Here is a 19,972-nt window from a genome sequence, read left to right on the forward strand (position 1 = left end):
ACAGAGATTGGAAAACCCGCGAGTACACACGTTACACTGGTTACACTACCTGCACGCCAACCGACTGTACAGTAAGCCGCTACGCTACATGGAACAGGCCCCCACCGATTTAAACACCTACAACCACTTGGCTGCTTCTCAACAGTCTTCTTCATGTTTGGTTCAAGTCTGGGTCTTCTGACTTATTTTTCCAACGTCCAAGGTGCTGAACCGAATGCAGTCATCACTCAATGACAGCTCAATTTCCAAATTTCTTTGAATTTCTTTTAACAGAACAGTCCAACAGGAACACCAGAAACTCTTCAGATGGCGAGAGATAAACGCAGTCCAGAAGGGAAATAACATGCTGGAAATTTTCATGAAGAAACTCTGTTTCCTCTTCTGGAATCCAGTCACTTCTCAGGTTATAAGTTCCCTGACAATTGCTTTATCCTGCCTTAACTGCATTAATCAAATTGACTGCAGAGAAATATCACAGGATCTGTTTCATGTGTAGAAACACATGGAAGAATCACAAGGAGAAATTATGTGAATGCCATTTTATGAGGTTGGAGAGATGAATGTAACCACTACATCTCACCACATACAACTGATCTCTAGAAACCAGAGCAGCAGTTCCACAGATCTGGTGATATGAATGGGTTTCCAATCTCTGATCCTTGTACGATCTGGATTGTCCACCATTAAAATCATTTATAAGATCACAATACAGCATAAAATATATAGACAGCTTGAAAAAAACATAGTGAGAAAAACTTTCAAACCATAACTGTTGTGTTTCTCTTATCAGTACCTGGCTCCAAGAGTGGTTCTTCAATATCCTAAATAAAAAAAGAGAGAAAATAATGACCAACAGAATTTTATGAACAAGAATAGAACCAGAGACAAATGGAGGGGGATGGGGGGTAGGGGGGTAGAAAGCAACCAAAGGACATATACACATGCATATTAGCATAACCTACAGACACAGACACTGGGGCGGTGGGGACTTGCCCAGGGTGGAAATGGCTGAGGGGGAGGAGGGTGTCAAGCAGGGCAAAGGAGACATATATAAAACTTTAGACATAAATAATAAATAAATAAATAAATAAATAAATAAATAAATAAATAAATAAGAAGAGATAGAAAAGTAATTAGGCACTTAAAAACTGGGCAGATCCACGCAAAAGAATGCATTCCGTTATACAATCACTTTGCCATTTCCCCCCAGCAAAAGCAGAAAGGCAGCGGTAATATTTAGCCTGTTCAATTCTCCACTCAGAGTCTGGCCATCCCAACCCAAGTTTAAGCTGATCTAATGGCCTCTGCAGCTGGCAGACACCCACAGTCAAGGCAGAAGTTACACAGATGGCCACTGCTTTATAGATCAAATCAGACTGGAGAAAAAAAAGTGTGTTTCTCCCAACATAAGCTATTATTTACAACTGGAACCTGTTAAATAAAACCTTTCCCTGACTTCCCACTGAAAACAAGAACACCTGCCAAATCCTTTCCCACCCAAAGACTCTGGCAGTCAGGCACACCTGCTTTTGCAGCCCCACTCCGCCCCTCGGCCCTTATCCAGTGTACTCCATTCCTGAAATAAGCCATGTTCCCTTCTACCCCAAAATCTTCTTTTCTTCTTTACTGGGCTAACTCCTGACCAATGTCAGACCTTAATTCAAACACATCTTCCTCCAGGTAGCCTTCTAGATTGGCCAACTACTCAAACTTCTCTCCCAGTTACATTCTTTGTTGGTTATTAACCCTGCCCCAACTAGACTGCAAACCCTGAAACTGATCAGTTTGGCTCTCAAACCTCTTATCCTTAGCACCCAGCTCAATATTAATCCTCAATGAATCATCTGTACATACACCTACACATCTTTTCCAAATATGGAACACCAATCATTCATGTGAAGTTTCCAATCATGCAGAAACAGATGGTCACTTACCGAAGGTACTTTGAAGTCCAACGATGAAGCATCCATAGTGCTCTCAAAGCCTTCCCCGTCTACCTGAAAGATAATGGAAGGTCACTTTGTGGGCTCAGAGCTGGGAATGCCTAGGCCTATGCCTCACTATGGTCCAGGCAACCCATGTATCTATTTCCTTCTGATATCTACTGCCATCCACAAGTTAATTGTCAGATTACTCAGTTTATTACTTGCCTCTGTCCCCACATCTGTTCTAGTACTGGATAACAGCAGCATCACTGACAGAGGCTTGCAGACAGAAGGTATTCTGTCAGCATTGCCCAAATGAATGAATGAATTCGCTTACAGCCAGTCTCCACATACTGGTGGTCTACATACAGCACTCAGCCATAGAATTCCCAAAGCAGAACTCAAAACCAGGTACTCCTCCAATTTCACTTGGAAGCAACACTTTTAAAATAACAGCAACAGGGTACTTTCTTCTAGAGTGCTGTATTTAACAAACACTTAACTATTTTTATTTTTTTTTTACTATATCAAAAATCAAAATAAAAAAGTAAACAAATCCCACTTATCTTAAAGATTACTAAATTTGAAGGTCTTTTACCTTTCTAAGTGAAATACAAACATATCCCTTTCCAAATATTTATTATTTTATAAGTTTGAACCTTATAACCTGGACACTTCCATTAACCAAGAAGTTAGAAACCAAGTACATTCTCTGAAAATAATATAATACAACAGGATCACGCCTAGAGAGGGAAAATCAGTTGCTTAATATTATCCTAGGTTGAGCAGTGATGTTTGGAGTTTGTGGCTTTTGTCCTTGAAGGTTTAAAGTTCAGTCCTTCGAGGGCAGTTATTTTAGTTTAAGGTATAATGCCTTAAGTAAAGAACACAACCAAACTAGAATGGCTGAGCATGCCACGTTGGTAAGATTCAAATGACCATTATTTCTAGGATGGCCACCACAGAGAGCTCTATGCCAAAATACTGGGAGAACTTGGGAATTAAGGCCCTACCTTACACACCAGGACATTAATGTGAATCCCTTTGATGGAAGGGGTTTTTCTGGGGTGACAAATACTTTTTTCACTGTATGTCACACCTTTTAATATGATTAACTATCCTTTTGTCGTTAATCCTGAGAATATTTTGCCATTGATTTTTAGAGAGTGGAAAGGAGGGGAACAGAGAGAGAAACATTGATGTGAAAGAGACTCAAAGGCTGGCTGCCTCCCTCATGCGCACCTACTGGGGCGAGGGATCGAGCCTGCAACCAAGATTCATGTCCCCGACTGGAAATGAATCCAGGACTCTTCAGTCAGTGGGCTGATGCTCCAACCACTGAGCCAAACAGGTCAGGGCATGACTGTCTTATGTATAAACTTTCTAAAACATCTATGGGGGGGGCGGGGGTGCAATGGTAAGATATGTACACAGATAATAATTTTATTTAAAAAAAGTTAATAAAAAATAAAAATAAAACATCTATAAGATTATCTGGATGATTAAGTTATAAACTGTTTTTGTTTTATCTTTCTAGTTGTTTGTTTTTTACCTACTTTTTAAAAGGGAAAATACCTTTATCAACTGCGCAACCTTTTATGGCTTATGCTTAGAAAGTGTCTCCCGCCAATTATTATAGAAATAGTCTCTAAAAAACATTAACAAAGCCGAAACCGGTTTGTCTCAGTGGTGGAGTGTCGGTCTGGGGACTGAGGGGTCGCAGGTTTGATTCTGGTCTGGGGCATGTACATTGGTTGTGGGCACATTCCCGGTAGGGGGTGTGCAAGAGGCAGCTGGTCAATGTTTCTCTCTCATCGATGTTTCTAGCTCTCTATCTCTCTCCCTTCCTTTCTGTAAAAAATCAATAAAATATATATATTTTTAAATTAACCAAGAAGTTATTAATATCTGACCTATGCTGAGTTTAAATGAACAGAATTTACCACCAAGGTTCAGTTCCTAAATTAAACGTTTATGGTGACTAATTTTGCTGCTTGTTATTTAATCCAGTGTTTCCCAACCTTCTCTCATGATGAGAATCACCTGGTGGAGTTGTTAAAACACAGATTCCTGAATCCCAACTAAGAAGTGCTAAACTAGAATTTTTGGGAACATATAGGTAAAATTGTATACTTAACTAGTGCTCTAAGACAGATTTTATATACAGAGCACTAAGTTAGGTATGCAATTTTACCTATATGTTCTCAAAAATTCTAGTTTAGCACTTCTTAGTTGGGATTCAGGAATCTGTGTTTTAACAACTCCACCAGGTGATTCTCATCATGAGAGAAGGTTGGGAAACACTGATTTAATCAACCAACCCTTAGCATGTTCTTGCCCATATAAGCAGCACACAAGCACTGGGAGCCTAGGGCCTCCTGCCACATTCCACGTGTCTCGGTGTTACCTACAGCATGTCCTGTGAGCTGAGCTGGAAGCTCGCTCAGCTGTGCAGCCACATGCTCTTTGCTGTCACAAAGGGAATCGAGGATGCTGTCTGTGCCATCATCCCCAAAGTCTGGGGCACTGCTGTTCTCCATTTCAGCTTCTTCTAGCACACTAACATCCATCATGTCAATATTCTGCAAGCTCTCCCAACTTGCTTCCACATCCTCCTATAAAGAGGAATGAGAGTATCAATGACCAGGTAGACCAGGACTCAGAGCTCCTGCTGCCGTCTGCACTGTCATGCCACCTACCTGCCAGTCTCTGGAATCCTCTTCTAGGCCATTATCTTCTGTGCCTTCTTCCTCTATCTTCTGTCCTGATTACAGAATAATTGTTTAATCAGATAACACTCAGGTGTAGGCTTTTAATTAGTTTATGCAGAATGATAGATTTCAATCTTAGAACACATTACAAAAAAAATAGAAGACGTGCCTGTTTTGTTTTCTGTGTGTGTTTTTTTAAGTATTTTACTAAGTAAAAAAATTTTTTTTTATTTCAGAGAGGAGGTGAGAGGGAGAGAGAGATAGAAACAAATATGATGAGAGAGAATCATTCATCAGCTGCCTCTTGCACAACTCATACTTGAGGTCGAGCCCGCAATCCAGGCATGTGTCCTGACTGGGAATCAAACCACGACCTCCTGGTTCATGGGTAGACAGACACTCAACCATAGAGCCAATCAGTCGAAGTGCCTGTTTCAATGTGTGCAATTCTGTCTCCATTGGTATATGATATCTAGAATTTCTGTAATACTATCAAACAAAAAGCATTTGATTTTTAACAAAATATCTAAGCATTTCAAAAAATTTCAAAACTGATTAATGAACACTTCAGAGAAACCAAATGGCGGCATAGGGTGGACACCCGAATGTAGCCTACCACAACAAATTTGAATTTAGAACTGGAAAATAGGGAAAACATTGCCCTGAAGGGCCGGACAGCTGGCTGAGAGGAGGCTCTACCATCTGGGAAGGAGAGAGAAGGCACGCTAAGCTTCAGGAACTGTGAGGGTGCAGAGAACTGTGCGCACAAAAAGGCTGGTTTGTTCAGGGCGTGCAGAGAGGGCGGGCCGAGTTCACTACTGACTTACTCCCAGCAAGCAGAGAGAAAGGCCAAGTTCACTGCTGGCTTGCTCCAGGTGCGCAGAGAGGGTTGACAGCTAACGCGCGCGGCTGGCTTTCTTGTTCAGGAGGAAAACAGAACCTCCCTATTGCTCTGATAGATGGCCCCAGTCAGGGTGAGGCCGAACTGTCAGGCAGCGGGCAGAGATCTCTCGGAGGTGTGTGAAGCCAGTGGTCATTACTGCGGGACTCAGAGAGGGGCTAACAAGAAACCAAAGCTTGTCTACACCACCCCGAGACTCCACCCCATCCAAGCTGAGCACAGAAGCTCTCCCAGAGGCTGGCTTTTGCTTTCACCACAAATAGGACTTTCCTAAGGAGAGACTGACGAGATTCCAAAGCTTGTCTGCGCCTATACCAGAGGTGTGCGCGCTTACAATCAATCTTGTGAGACTCACTGCGAACAGGACTTTCCTAAGGCAAGACTGACAGGGAACCAAAGCTTGTCTGCACCACCCCGAGACTCTGCTCCATCCAAGCCAAGTACAGAAGCCCTCCTGGCTGAGGTACTGCTGATCCTCACAGCCAATTGGCTTGGAGATCAACGTTTTCTAGTGATACCAACAATAAGCAAGGCTTAACAACAAGACTGCACACAGCCCACAAAGGATTACACCAAGATTGTCCACCTCAGGTAACTGGGAAGGCTGTGCTACTGGGCTCTACCAGAACAACTAGCACACAAAACTATTCCATCAAATCAGGGTAACAGCTAAAATGCAGAGAAGTTGCAGGACAAAAGGAAGGAGATGGAAGAAAATAAAAGAATGGACATTGAGTTCAAAACTACAGTTATAAGGCTTTTCAAGAATTTTCTAAAAAAGGCCAATAAAATAAATGAGACCTATGAGGATATGAAAAGAGATCAACTAGAAATGAAGAAAACATTGTCTGAAATAAAAAATATTACAGAGTCCTAAAAACAGACTGGAAGATGGCAAGAACCCGGGTCCTTTCAGTCCGCAGGCCGACCCTATATCCACTGAACCAAACCGGCTTTGGCACTTTTGACTTTCTAAACAACTGTCCTCCACTCCCTAAATTATATTGATCTTATCACTGTAAAATCTAATAATGAGGACAGTTGGTCAATTCTTCATCACTTTAATACAATAAGTAATTCCTCCCTACAATAAGGGGAGCAAGGTTTCAAAGTTTTCTAAAATTAAACCCTTCCAAGAAATAATAGATATTATCCATAAAGGAATTAATGTATGGGCATGACATAAATATATCAATAATACCTTGAAAACATAATACTCAGTGAAAAAAGGTGGACACAAAAGGCCACAGACTGTATGATTCTGTTTATATGAAATGTCCAGAATAGCCAAATCTACAAAGTCAATCAGTGCCAAGGGGAAAATGGGGAGAGGTTGCTAGTGGGCACAGAGGTAATGAAAATACCTAGAAGTAGACACTGGTGATGACTGCACAGTGAATAAGCACTGCCTTGTACACTGTAGGTGAATTGTATAGTATTTGAATTATATCTTCATTTTTTTTAAAATCGCACTAGTAAAAACATAGGCTGGGTACAAATACTGTGACAATCTATTTTGGTCCATAGAGAAGCTGACTTCTATTTGGTCTTGGGTGGTTGTCATTTTCCTTGATTTAAGTCGTATTTTTTTGAACCAGGAAGGAAGCCAAAGCAGGTGCTCAAACCAGTCAGGACAGCTTTTAGAGGGTCTTACTCTAGTCCTTTTTAAATACAGATGGCAAGAACTGAGATGTTTTCAGCATGTATTTTAATTTCACTTGGTGTCTCCTCCAGCACCCTGACAGAGTTACTTGTTCGCTGGTGAAGAGCAGGCTAATTAGGAGATGGAAAACAATGGCAGCTGCAGACATTCTCCTCCTGGCCCGGAGGGCAGAAAGGGTGCTAAAAAGACAGTTCTCTAAGTAAGCTCTCACAACAACACTGGAGCCTCCAGCAGCAGTAAGTACAGGTGGATACCTTTAACACTTCTCTTTGCTGTCTTCCTGTTTGTGGCTTCCAATGTGATGCCAATTTCATCAGGATCCTGCCCTTCTTCTTTAACTGCCTGTCAGGAAGAGATGGATTTTACATTATCAAGAGATGCATTTTACATTATCAGGGCCCACGTTGTAGTTTTTAAGTAACAACTTCTAACTCTTCCTTGCAGAGAGCAAGTCTGTTTCTGCTATCTGGGCTTCAAGCCCACAAGACTCGGGATGAACCCAGAACAACTTGGTTCTCCCTGCACCCCCTTCCCTCAGGCCCCAAGACAAAGGGGTGTGTGAAAGGGTGTTCAGAATCAGGGTCATGACCAGTTGCAAATTGGCCCGTAACCTTGAAACTGCCCAACCTTCTAGTTTAAGTTAACAATATAACAAATAACAAGAGGCTTGTACCAAGCCATCTTTGGCCTGGGGTAGTGCGGGGAGGGAGGACAGAGAGGCTGGGTTGGGGAAACGGCCTCGGTGCTTTCCTCCTGCCTGGCACAAGACTGGGCTCTCACACTCAACTCACAAGTTCCCCACCCTTAGGCTTGTTCTGGCTGGAGACACGACAATCCTCCATATTTAAGTTTGGGTTATGCCTTGTGTTGAGGGGAATAAGCACAGGATGACAAGAGATAGTGAGGTGTATGGGGGGGGGGGGGGCTGCACGTTACTGAAGGTGATTTAGACAGGGTAGAGTGACCAGGGAGGTGACATCGCAAACAGATCCAAAAGACAAGGAGGAGTCAGCCAGGCAACCTGGGAGAGGAGCCCTCTGGCGTAGGGTATGGTAAGTGCGAAGGAGCTGCCTGGGGCAGGTACAAGCACAGCTCCCTTTCCTGCAAGATCTCAAAGGTCCTTCAACATCTGTACTCCCAGGAGGGAAAATGAGTCTCTGAGACACAGGCACTTGTACAAGGTCACAGAGCCCAATCTAAAACTCGCGCCTGGGAGGAGGCAGGAGGCAGGCTGTCAGCGCACCTGAGGCGACTACCTGGTAGGAAACAAGGCACAGAGAGGGACGACAACGGGCCAAGGTCACACAGCCAGGCGCCCTCGTTCCGGACAGCTCAGGCCGGGGGGGGGGGGGGGGGGGGGCGGCCAAGAGGGGGCGGGCCGAAGTCGCCCGGATCCAGAAGCGGCGGTGACAGGTCCCCTCAGGGGCGCACCCTGATTTCCTTGCCCCGAGCCACCTCACCTTCTTGAGTCGCTCCATCAGGACGCTCTTGTTGCCTCCCGTGTCCAGGTTTCGCTTCTTCAGCTCCGCCCGCAGGTCGATCACTCGCAGTTCGCTGAGCCGCCGGGTCCCCGCCTCCGAGGCACCCTGACTCACAGCGGCCGCGCCAGAACCCGAGTCGCCAGAGCCCGCCAGGGTCTCCGCCATCCCGAGCTTCCCCTCTCCGGTACCTACTCCCCACACCGCCGGCGGCTGTAGCGGCTCGGAGCACAAAATGGCGCCGCCTAAGAGGAAAACGCAATCACTTCTTCCCGCCCCGCTTTCCAAACTGTTGCAGGCGTTCCGAGGAGCCACAGCCACGGGTTCCCAACGACGCTCGCCGTAGATACCACACGCATGCGTGCCGGCCGTACGCTGCGGGAGGCTGGAGTGTCGCAACGCGCCTGCGCACCCCCCCTCAGGCTCTCTCCTCAGTCCCAGACGCTACGGAGTATCCGGGCCTTCGCCAGGTGCGCCTGCGCAGAAGCGAGACGAGCCGGGAGGGGGGCTGAAGCAGTTTTCTGGCTGGTGGCGTCATTTTGTGCTAGGAGCTGAGAGAACCCAGGCCCGATTCTGTGTGAAGTGGGTGGCGAAGCCAGGGTCCCTGGAATGGCGGAGGCTCTCTCAGGCCTAGGCGATTCGGGTGCGGCGGGCGCTGCGGCTCTGAGCTCCGCCTCGTCTGAGACCGGGACGCGGCGCCTCAGCGACCTGCGGGTGATCGATCTGCGGGCGGAGCTGAAGAAACGGAACCTCGACTCGAGCGGCAACAAGAGCGCCCTGATGGAGAGGCTCAGAAAGGTAGGGCCGGGGCCCTCTGCCTGGACCACAGTTGGGTCATGGGACTTCCGCAGCCGCAGCAGAGTTTGTGTGGTCTCGGGGCCCGCCTCCGGCCCCCATTTGCGGCCTGGCGCTCCGTGCTTCTCCCTGCTCCTCCTAGGCCCCAGCGGAGGGCGAGCCCAGCCAGGCCCAGGTTCACATCCTAGCGCCGCAGTGGGGCGAGGAAAGAAAAGGAAAATCTGACGCGACGGGGGGAAGCCGAGCCGCGCAGCCCTGGATGGCGGGTTACATCGCCCGATGGCTTGTTTTCCGCAGCAACCGCTTGGCTGAGGGCTTTCCTCTCATTCCCAAAGATGGATGGGGAATCCTGAAATCCTCACTTCCTGGGGGAGGCAGGGGAAGGTCGAGAGATTTGAACGGTCAAGGAGATTTGAACTCAAGACGGCGGAGTCCCTGAGCCCTCGCCGGCCGCGAGAGTCTTTTCGACAAAGATAGATGTTTATTGTCCCATCAGGGCCAACGATCCTTGAATAGGAGGTTAATTTATAAAGTGAGCATGTCAAGGAAATATTTTAAGGGCAAAACCAATTTGGGGTTTGCCATCACTATCTTGGAAGTACAACACGGAAGGGAAAGTGTCGTTTGCAATAGGGGCCAGAAATGTAAAAGACGAGCTTGGGGAAGACACCGAGATGGCTTACCCCAAAGGGCAGGCAGTGTGCGACCGGGATTAGGGCTCTGGGGGGCCTCTGAAGCCTCATCTTTTGCATGGAAGACGTTTAATTCTCTCTGAGCCCGCTGCTGCTGTGTAAAAAGAAGGAAAACATAGTGCTTTTGTTTTAGGACTAAGTGAGGTTGCCTAAAAGGCCTTGGCATATTGCCTGGCGCATGTAAACACTGGGAATCTGATTGCTGTCACAAGTCATTTTATCTCTGTGTCATTTCCTGTAATCCCTACCTGAAGGGGTACTGAAGGATAGGTGTGAGAAACACGGAGTCAAGTAAATGTTTGCATCTCTTACGCTTTTCTTATTCTTATTAGCTTCATTTTTATTTTATTTTTTATTTTTTTTTACCTTTTCTCCACCTAGCTCTTATATTTTTTATTTTTTATTGATTTCAGAGAGGGAAGGAGAGAAGTAGAAACATCAATGATGCAAGAGAATCATTGATAGGCTGCCTGCTGAAAGGCCCTTAATGGGGTTGGAGCCAGCAGCCCCCACCCACCTGGAATTAAACAGGTGACCTCATTCATAGGTTAACATCAACCACTAAACCACACTTGCCAGCCTCCTCCTGTCTTGAGACCCTCAGCCTTCACCCCTGTCTCCATTCCCTGCAGATAGTGTGCTATGTGACTCATTCCACCCTGACTCCCAAACAGCTAAGGAATGGGGTTTTATTTATTCAATTAATTTAATAATGTATTTATTGATTTTTTTACAGAGAGGAAGAGAGGAGAGAGGGAGAGAGAGTTGGAAACATTGATGAGAGAGAAACATCAATCAGCTGCCTCCTTCTGGGGATGTGCCACAACCAAGGTACATGCCCTTGGCCGAAATGGAACCTGGGACCCTTCAGTCCACATGCTCTTATCTACTGAGCAAAACCAGATAGGGCTGGGGTTTTATTTTTTATTTTGAGTGCTGTTGAGAGGAAGTAGATATTTTTCCTATTTTTCTTACTTTCCCAGATAAGGAAGCTCAGGCTCAAGAGTGGTGAGGTGACATGCCCAGAGCCAGTTGGGGCCTTTCTAACTAGAGCTTCTATTCTTTCACTATGGATACTAACTTCCTTAACTTTTCTTCACTATGAATACTAAAGTCCTTTATTCAGGGCAGGCAGTTCATTAACCCAGATGTTTACCTGCAGGAAACGCAAGGAGGGTGGTGAGGGTTGGCACTTGGGAAGATGTAGTCCATGTTCTCAGCCACCAGAGCCTCCTGTCAACAAAACCAAATTGGGCATTTTATACTTTTTCCTCCCAGAGAGTCTGCATGCCTGCACAGCTGTTAAGATGGTATTAAATCCTCCTGTCAGGCGGGTGGCTGAGACTGCATCTTCCATCACTGTCATTTTTCAGGGGACAAATCCATCCCACCTTTTCCCTCCTTTCAGTTTCTTAGGGACATGGGCACTATGTACTAGTAAATACCAGGAGCCTATGAACTCGTCTACCATCCCAAGCAAGTCTGGAATTATTGCTGATCTTCTCTTTCTCTCCAAGTTCTGTCATCCAGTTTGTATCCCTTCCTTGGTTTATTTTTCCTGGGACGGCAGAAGAGGAAAAGATGGAGGGATCACACACAAAGTTAATTTGCCAAGGCCGATGAGGATGACTCAGAGCTCTCAGTCCCCGTAGAGATGACCCTGTAAACACTGCACCCCAATGAGAGTGAGGGTGAAATGTACTCCTCCTGTCTAGAACAGCTCTATTCTCTTTCTGGTTGTCTGCTCCTTGATCCCAGGGCAGAACTTTGATTTTTTTCTAGATTTGGCTTCAGGGAGATGAGAGGTTTTGTTTGCTCCTGATACAGATTAGGTAGGTGCAGGACCCCCCAGTCCCATTCTAAACTCAGATAGCAAGCTGGCAACTCCTGAGAATCTGAAACGGTCTACAAATAAATTGCAGTATTTGAAGTGGATTTATAGGAAAATTATGCTCACTGGATAGTACAGTAAAAAAAGAAAGGGTTATTAGTAAAACCTGAAGCCCAATTTTCAGGGATATCATCATTAGCATGTTCAGTATTGATTTGCTGAGTGTGGGTGTGGCTGTTGTATTGAGTGACAAGTTCTTGGGGTGGGAGGCTGGGCTTGTCAAGATCCTCTAATTCTGTACCCTTTGAGGTGAGTCCCCTACTGGCTGAGAGCAAGACCTTTAGAGTCAGTCATAGATGAAGTACCACATGTCATGTCTTGTTCCAAGCCACACACAGTAGGAACTCAGCCAACGAATTGTATTCTATACAGACAGTGTCGAGTGCAGGTGTGGCATGGAAAGGGGTTTCTGAGGTCAAATAGCGGGTGGAATCATAGGAGACTGGAGAGTGCCTTTCCGTTTTTTAGTTCCATTGAGCCCGGGAATAGGATAAACCAGATTGTAGTGGTAATGTCAAAAATAAGACGGTAGTTTGTTCAGTGCTTGCTTTACATGGGGGATAGAGTTCTCACACAGCTTTTAAGGTAAGTGCTGTATTTTTGTGTAACCCCACGTTATGAAGTAGAAAACAGTGATTAATTAAATCTCCTTAAGACCACAGAGCTTAGAACTGTTATCATCTAACTCCAGAGCCCTTGCTTCAATGTGTAGAGCAAGAGAAAGAATGGAAGGGGTGAAGGTGATGCACTTCCAAATCATTGACCCCGAGCTTCTGTGAAAGTCAAGTCTCTGTTGACTTTCATGGTGAAATTTTTTTCCCCCATTTACCTTTCCTTTAGGCAATTGAAGATGAAGGGGGTAATCCTGATGAAATTGAAATTACCTCTGAAGGAAACAAGAAGACATCAAAGAGATCTAGCAAAGGTATCAAGGAATTTATGACCACTGCTAATGTCGCACTGTCTTCAAAATTACTCCCTTTGCTAATGTGCCTCATTTACTTGGTCGTATTTGGGACAGATCACTGTATTTTATATATTTCTGTGATACTTGGGAATTCAGAGGGTGAAAGGGGCATTTACACCTTTACTCATTTTCCTCTAGATTTCTCAGCAGCCTTTGCTATTCCTGGCTCTTCACTTTCCTTAAAAAAAGAGTATTAGGATGGCTTGAGTCTACTATTGCTGTGACTTGCAGAAACTAACTGCGCTTTTGAATGCTGCCTGGCCAAAACAAAGTTGTCACTTTTATAGACATTACTTTAAAAACTACCTGCTGTATAAAAACCACTTTCCACGTAGCATTGTTCAGTGCTTGCTTTACATGGGAGATACCTCCTCCCCTACTACCTTCCTCCCCCACTACCTTCCTCTACTACACTCTGGGCTTTCATCAGGCTGTAAAATATGTGGTTCATTCTCTTGGCCTTCTGTATTCTGCCCACTCTTCTCTGTATTCATGTCCTCGTTCATCAAGAGACAACTTGTGATCCTACCAAAAGCAACTCACAAGTCCTTAGGTCCTCTACACTGCTGTGACCTAGTTCCTCATATCTTGCTTATGTCATTTGGCAACATGTCATAACCAGATTGTTGAGGGCAGGGACTATATCTTCCTATAGTTTCCTCGGTAATTACTCAGTAATTTAATATCATTCAACTACTGTTTTAAGAAAGAATCCATTAATATTGGGCATTTGGACTGTTCTGAATAGTCCCTTGGAGGCTTTATTGCTCAGGTCCAAATCAAAATTAAATATTCATACTACTTGGACAGTGATGAAGAAAGAACAGGGTTTGAAATGTCTGAGAAGCAGGCACCAATGTCAGCCACACTGTGTGGTGTAAGCTGTGGGCGAGCTGTAGTTGTGACCTCACCTTGTAATGAAATCACTTCTGGGTCCATGATACATTGTGTATTTTTGCCTTTGCCCAAGTAAATGTCTTTGATAAGGGGAAGTGTACTGGAAAATCAGAAAAAGACAATTGTAGTGGGAGCTTTTGAATCTTTTTTATCTATCTATCTATTTATTTATTTATATTTTTTAAAATATATTTTATTGATTTTTTACAGAGAGGAAAGGAGAGGGATAGAGAGTTAGAAACATTGATGAGAGAGAATAATCGATCAGCTGCCTCCTGCACACCTCCTACTGGGGATGTGTCCACAGCCCAGGTACATACCCTTGACCAGAATCGAACCCGGGACCTTTCAGTCCGCAGGCTGAGGCTCTGACCGGTTTCGGCTGAATGTTGTTTTTTGTTTGTTTGTTTGTTTGTTTTGCTTTGTTTTGCTTTTCCATTAAAAAAAAATTGTACTACCCTAAACGGTTTGGATCAGTGGATAGGGCATCAGCCTGTGGATTGAAGGGTCCCAAGTTCAATTCTGGTCAAGGGCACATAATCCAGTTGCAGGCTTATCCCCGGCCTTGTTTCAGGCAAATTCAGAAAGCAACTAATCGATGTGTTTTTCTCACATCAATGTTCCCCTCTCTCTGTGTCTCCACCTCCCTTCCACTCACAAAAAAAAAAACAAGGAAAAATATCCTCAGGTGAGGATTAACCCCCTCCCCCCAAAAAAAAAAATTATACTAAGGTTTTTGAAATTACAGACTTGGCATTAAGCAATATGTAGAAGTTTCTTCTCAGTAAGGAGAAAACCTAATAGAAAGTTGGGCATGCTTTATAAGACTTTTATGTGTATATGCAGTCATCCTAATATATATAAAAACCCAGGCTCCATAACGACTGAAGGCTGAACCACCGGAAAGTCAGTCCTACAGTTAGTGCTAGGCTGCCAGGGCAGTTGGAGGCGAGATCAGGCTGGCAGGGAAGGGCAGTTAGGGGTGAGCAGGCAGGCAGGCCGAGGCAGTTAGGGACAGGCAGGCAGGTGAGCAGTTAGGAGCCAGCAGTCCCAGATAGCAAAAGGGATGTCCCCCAAGGGGTCCCCAATCGGAGAAGGTGCAGGTTGGGCTGAGGGAACAGCCCCCCGTACCCCCCTGTGCACAAATATCGTGCAATCAGGCCACTAGTTTAAAAATAAAAACATCAAGATGCAGACACACCTATGTAAATTTATTATCCTTTGCTTTAAAAAAAATAGGTCCTTCCCTCCCACTCTAAAAATCAATGGAAAAAATAACCTAGGGTGAAGATTAATAAGAAAAAGGTCCTAATTGATTTTTTACAGAGAGGAATGGAGAGAGAGAGTTAGAAACATCGATGAGAGCTGAAACCGGTTTGGCTCAGTGGATAGAGCGTCGGCTTGGGGACTGAAGGGTCCCGGGTTCGATTCCAGTCAGGGGCATGTACCTTGGTTGCGGGCACATCTCCAGTAGGGGGTGTGCAAGAGGCAGCTGATTGATGACTCTCGTCGATGTTTCTAACTTGTTATCTCTCTCCCTTCCTCTCTGTACAAAATCAATAAAACATATTAAAAAAAAGAAAGAAAGAAAGAAAGAAAGAAAGAAAGAAAGAAAGAAAGAAAGAAAGAACGAACCATCGATGAGAGAGAAACATCAATCAGCTGCCTCCTGCACACCCCCTACGGAGGATGTGCCTGCAACCAAGGTACATGCCCTAGACCGGAATCGAACCTGGGACCTTTCAGTCCGCAGGCTGACGCTCTATCCACTGAGCCAAACCGGTTTTGGCGAGAGAGAATCCTTGATCAGCTGCCTCCTGCTCATTCCCTACTGGGGATTGAGCCCACAATCCAGGCATGTACCCTTGGCTGGAATCAAATCCAGGTCCCTTCAGTCTGCAGGCTGATACTCTATCCACTGAGCCAAACCAGCTAGCTCCTATACAAAATATTTTATAACTTGAGGCTCGGTGCATGAAAATTCGTGCACTTGGTGGGAAGGAGGACCTTTAGCCTAGCCTGCACCCTCTCACAGTCCGGGACCCTTTGGGGGATGTCCGACTTTCAGCTTAGGCCCGCACCCTGGTGGATCAGTCCTAAGCTGGCAGTCATCTTTCTGGCAGCCAGGAGGTCTTGGGAAATGTCCATCTGCTGGCTTAGTTGGACATCTTTAGCACTACTATGGATGCAAAAGAAGCTCCCACCACTGAGCCAGCTTCTGGGCTGAGCGGTGCTCCCCCTGTGGAAGCGCACTGACCCCCTAGGTTGCAGCTCCTGCATTGAGCATCTGCCCCATGGTGGTCAGTGTGCGTCATAGTGACCGGTAGCTTCTGGTCATTCTACTGTTAGGGTCAATTTGCGAATTACCCTTTTATTATAGTATATAGTAAAGGATAGGATTTATTATACTTTTTTCACTTAACATGTTAAGGACATATTTCCAATTTCTACAAGTAAAAGACCTTATTCTTTTAAAGTAGCTTAATAGTAATCTTTCATATGATGTACAGCAATATGTAGCTCATCAGTTTCCTTGGTACTAGACTGTTGAGATTATTTTCCCATTTTTATTCAGCATATCCAATTTTCAGTGCTGCCATGAACCAGAAATGTCTCTGGTTAAAGAAATATATTTTGACTAGAGGCCTGGTGTATGAAGATTCATGCAAGAATGGCTGTCAGCACTGCGTTTTCGCTCTAGCCCAGAGCTGCCTTTCCGCTTTCCCACGTTGCCCAGAGCATCTTGAGCCGTGCAGAACATCTGCATCATCGCCATGGTGGCAACCCAAGTGTCCCTCCCCACCCCTGGTTGCTCACTGCGAGCATATGCAAATTAACCCACTATCTTTGTTGGGTTGATTTGCATACTCGTTTATGATTGGCTGAGGGGGCATCATAAAAGTACGATCAATTTACATTGTAGAGCTAATAGTTATGGTTTTATTTTTACATTAGCATTTTTAATTCATTTGGAATTCATTTTCATATGTTTTGAGGTAGGTAGAGATCAAAATAAGGAATAGTTCTGTCAGATTCTTCTTGCTCTTTCCCAGTCACACTTCCCCTCCTACCTCTCCCACAAAATTTTGGGATTCTTGTCACCATAGATTCGTTTTGCCTGCTCTGGAACTTCATGTAAGTAGAACCATTCAGTAGAATCACTTTTGTGTCTGATTTCTTTGCCCAGCAGAATTAGTTTTATTTGGAGCTTTATAGAATATTGTGGTATATATATTTTTAATATATTTTTATTGATTTTTTTTTTTTTTTTTTACATAGAGGAAGGGAGAGAAAGAGAGAGTTAGAAACATCAATGAGAGAGAAACATCAGCTGCCTCCTGCACACCCCTTACTGGGGATGTGCCCGAAATCAAGGTACATGCCTTGACTGGAATTGAATCTGGGACCCTTGAATCTGCAGGCTGATGCTCTATTCACTGAGCCAAACCAGTTAGGGCGTATTGTGATATTTTATACTAGTGGTCCAATACACAAAATTCTTACACAGGGGTGTGTATCCCTCAGCCCAACCTGCATCCTCTCCAATCTGGGACATCCCTCTCATTATCCAGGACTGCTAACTCCCAACTGCTCGTCTGCCTGCCTACCTGATTGCCCCTAACCACTCCCCTGCCAGCCTGATCGATGCCCAACTGCTCCCCTGCCAGCCAGATTGCCCCTAACTGCCCTCCCCTGCTGGCCTAGTCACCCCTAACTGCCCTCCCTTGCCAACCTGGTCACCCCTAACTGCCCTCTCCTACAGGCCTGGTCATCCCCAACTGCCTTCCCCTGCCAACCCGGTCACCCCTAACTGCCCTCCCCTGCAGGCCTGGTCCCCCCAACTGCCCTCCTCTGCAGGCCTGGTCCCCCTCCAACTGCCATCCCTTGCAGGCCTGGTCCTCCCCAGTTGCCTTCCCCTGAAGACCTGGGTCCCCCCCCCCCCAACTGCCCTCCCTTGCAGGCCTGGTCACCCCCAACTGCCGTCCCTGCAGGCCTGGTCCTCTCCCAACTGTCTTACCCTACATGCCTGATCACCCCAACTGCCCTCCACTGCAGGCCTGGTCCCCTTCCAACTGCCATCCCCTGCAGGCCTGGGTCCCCCACAACTGCCCTCCCTTGCAGGCCTGGTCCCCCCCCCAACTGCCATCCCCTGCAGGCCATCTTGTGGTGGCCATCTTATGTCCACATGGGGGCAGCCATCTTTAACCACATGGGAGTAGCCATCTTATATGTTGGAGTGATGGTCAATTTGCATATTACTTTTTTATTAGGTTGGATGGCAAGTTCTAAAGTATTTTATATGACAAGTTCAGTTAACCTTTCAATACAATCTAAAAAGGTAGTTGAGCTGGGACTGGTTTGGCTCAGTGGATAGAGCATTGGCCTGCAGACTGAAAGGTCTCGGGTTTGATTCCAGTCAAGAGCATGTACCTTGGTTGCGGGCACATCCCCAGTAGTGGGTGCACAAGAGGCAGCTGATTGATGATTCTCTCTCATCGATGTTTCTAACTCTCCCTCTCTCTTTCTCTCTGTGAAAAATCAATAAAATATATTTAATAAATAAATAAATAAAAAGGTAGTTGAAAATATTTTCAATTTTCAACTACCTTTTTAGATTGTATTGGGAGTTTAACTGAAAATACTGTAGAGTTCTATCTTCTAACCATCTTTTTTTTTTTAATATTTTTTATTGGTGTTTGTTTGTTTGTTTGTTTGTTTTTATGGAGAAGAAGGAGAGGGATAGAGAGTTTGAAACATTGAAGAGAGAGAAGAATCAATCAGCTGCCTCCTGCACATCCCCGCCTCCTGGGCATGTCCCCACAACCAAGCTATATGCCCTTGACTGGAAATGAACCTGGGACCCTTGAGTCCACAGGCCAACGGTCTATCCACTAAGCCAAACTGGTCAGGGCTCTTCTAACCCTCTTGATGAACAAATTCAAGATGGTTTGAAATCAGCATTCTGGTTATTTTAATCAGAATCCCTGCAAGCATATCTCAGTTACTCTCAGCATTCCTCCAAAGTAGTTTGAGACCAATAATTTGTTTAGCAGAATCTTTTATTTTTTTTAATTAATTTTTATTTTGTTGGAATGGTATTGGTCAACGTGAACATACAGTTTCGAATGTGGTTTCTATATTAAAACATCTGTATATTGCACCGTATGTCCACCACCCAAAGTCAAACCTCCTGCCACCATGTATTAAGATCCCCTTCTTCCTCCACCCTCTTCCCTCTGCCACATTGTTGGTCATGTTCACAAGTTTCAATTTTATAACCCATATATGGGTGATATTATATGGTTATTAGCTTTATCTGACTGGCATTTCACTTAGCATAATACTCTGAAGGTCCACCCATTTTGTTGCAAATGGTACTCTTTCATCCTTTCTTGTGGCTGAGTAATATTCCGTTCTGTATATGTACTGCATCTTTTTTACTCAGTCCTCTATCATGGGATACTGGTCATTTCCATGTTTTGGGCATCATGAATAATACTGCAATGAATATAGGAGTGCATGAATCTTTGCCAATACATGATTTCGAGGTTTGGGGGTATATAACCAGGAGAGGTAGATTGCTGAGTTGTATGGTATCGCTATTCTCAATATTTTTGAGGGATCACTGGACTGCTTTCCACAGTGGTTGTACCAGTCTATATTCCCACCTGCAGTGAATGATGATTCCCTTTCTTCCACAACTTCTCCAACCCTTGTTTTTTTAAAAAATATATATTTTTTTTTATTGATTTTTTTACAAAGAAAGGGAGAAGGGAGTGGATTGATAATTATCAGGGGAAAAGGGTTTTTGGGGGGTGCAGGAAGAGACTGGACTAAAATCGTACACCTATGGATGAGGACAATGCGGGGAGGGTAAGGGCAGAGGGTGTCCGTCTGCGGACTGAAAGGTCCCAGGTTTGATTCCGGTCAAGGGCATGTACCTTGGTTGCAGGATGTGCCCGCAACCAATGTACATGCCCTTGATCGGAATCAAACCTGGGACCCTTGAGTCCACAGGCCGATACTCTATCCACTGAGCCAAACCAGTCAG

General features: G+C 45.0%; 2 protein-coding genes across 5 annotated transcripts in view; one reads left to right on the forward strand and one right to left on the reverse strand.

The window, feature by feature from the left end:
* Window positions 1–9,015, reverse strand: part of LOC311622460 (scaffold attachment factor B2-like) — a 36,274-nt gene extending 27,259 nt beyond the window's left edge. The window contains exons 1-6 of one of the 3 annotated variants that reach the window (XM_084883671.1): window positions 8,661–9,015; window positions 7,455–7,542; window positions 4,625–4,689; window positions 4,333–4,540; window positions 1,935–1,993; window positions 794–821 (exon numbers count right to left, since the gene is read on the reverse strand). In XM_084883671.1, the coding sequence (XP_084739797.1) occupies window positions 794–821; window positions 1,935–1,993; window positions 4,333–4,540; window positions 4,625–4,689; window positions 7,455–7,542; window positions 8,661–8,846 (634 nt within the window). In that variant the 5' untranslated portion in view covers window positions 8,847–9,015. The remainder of the gene's footprint in view (window positions 1–793; window positions 822–1,934; window positions 1,994–4,332; window positions 4,541–4,624; window positions 4,690–7,454; window positions 7,543–8,660) is intronic. The other 2 variants (XM_084883670.1, XM_084883672.1) reach the window with 2 other exon arrangements.
* An 89-nt stretch (window positions 9,016–9,104) lies between these two features.
* Window positions 9,105–19,972, forward strand: part of LOC311622463 (scaffold attachment factor B1) — a 34,851-nt gene continuing 23,983 nt past the window's right edge. The window contains exons 1-2 of one of the 2 annotated variants that reach the window (XM_084883676.1): window positions 9,105–9,476; window positions 12,897–12,981. In XM_084883676.1, coding sequence (XP_084739802.1) covers window positions 9,288–9,476; window positions 12,897–12,981 — 274 coding nt within the window. In that variant the 5' untranslated portion in view covers window positions 9,105–9,287. The remainder of the gene's footprint in view (window positions 9,477–12,896; window positions 12,982–19,972) is intronic. The other variant, XM_084883677.1, reaches the window with a different exon arrangement.

The sequence above is a fragment of the Pipistrellus hanaki genome (assembly GCF_964339955.1).
Source record: "Pipistrellus hanaki genome assembly, chromosome: 5".
Lineage (NCBI taxonomy): Eukaryota > Metazoa > Chordata > Mammalia > Chiroptera > Vespertilionidae > Pipistrellus > Pipistrellus hanaki.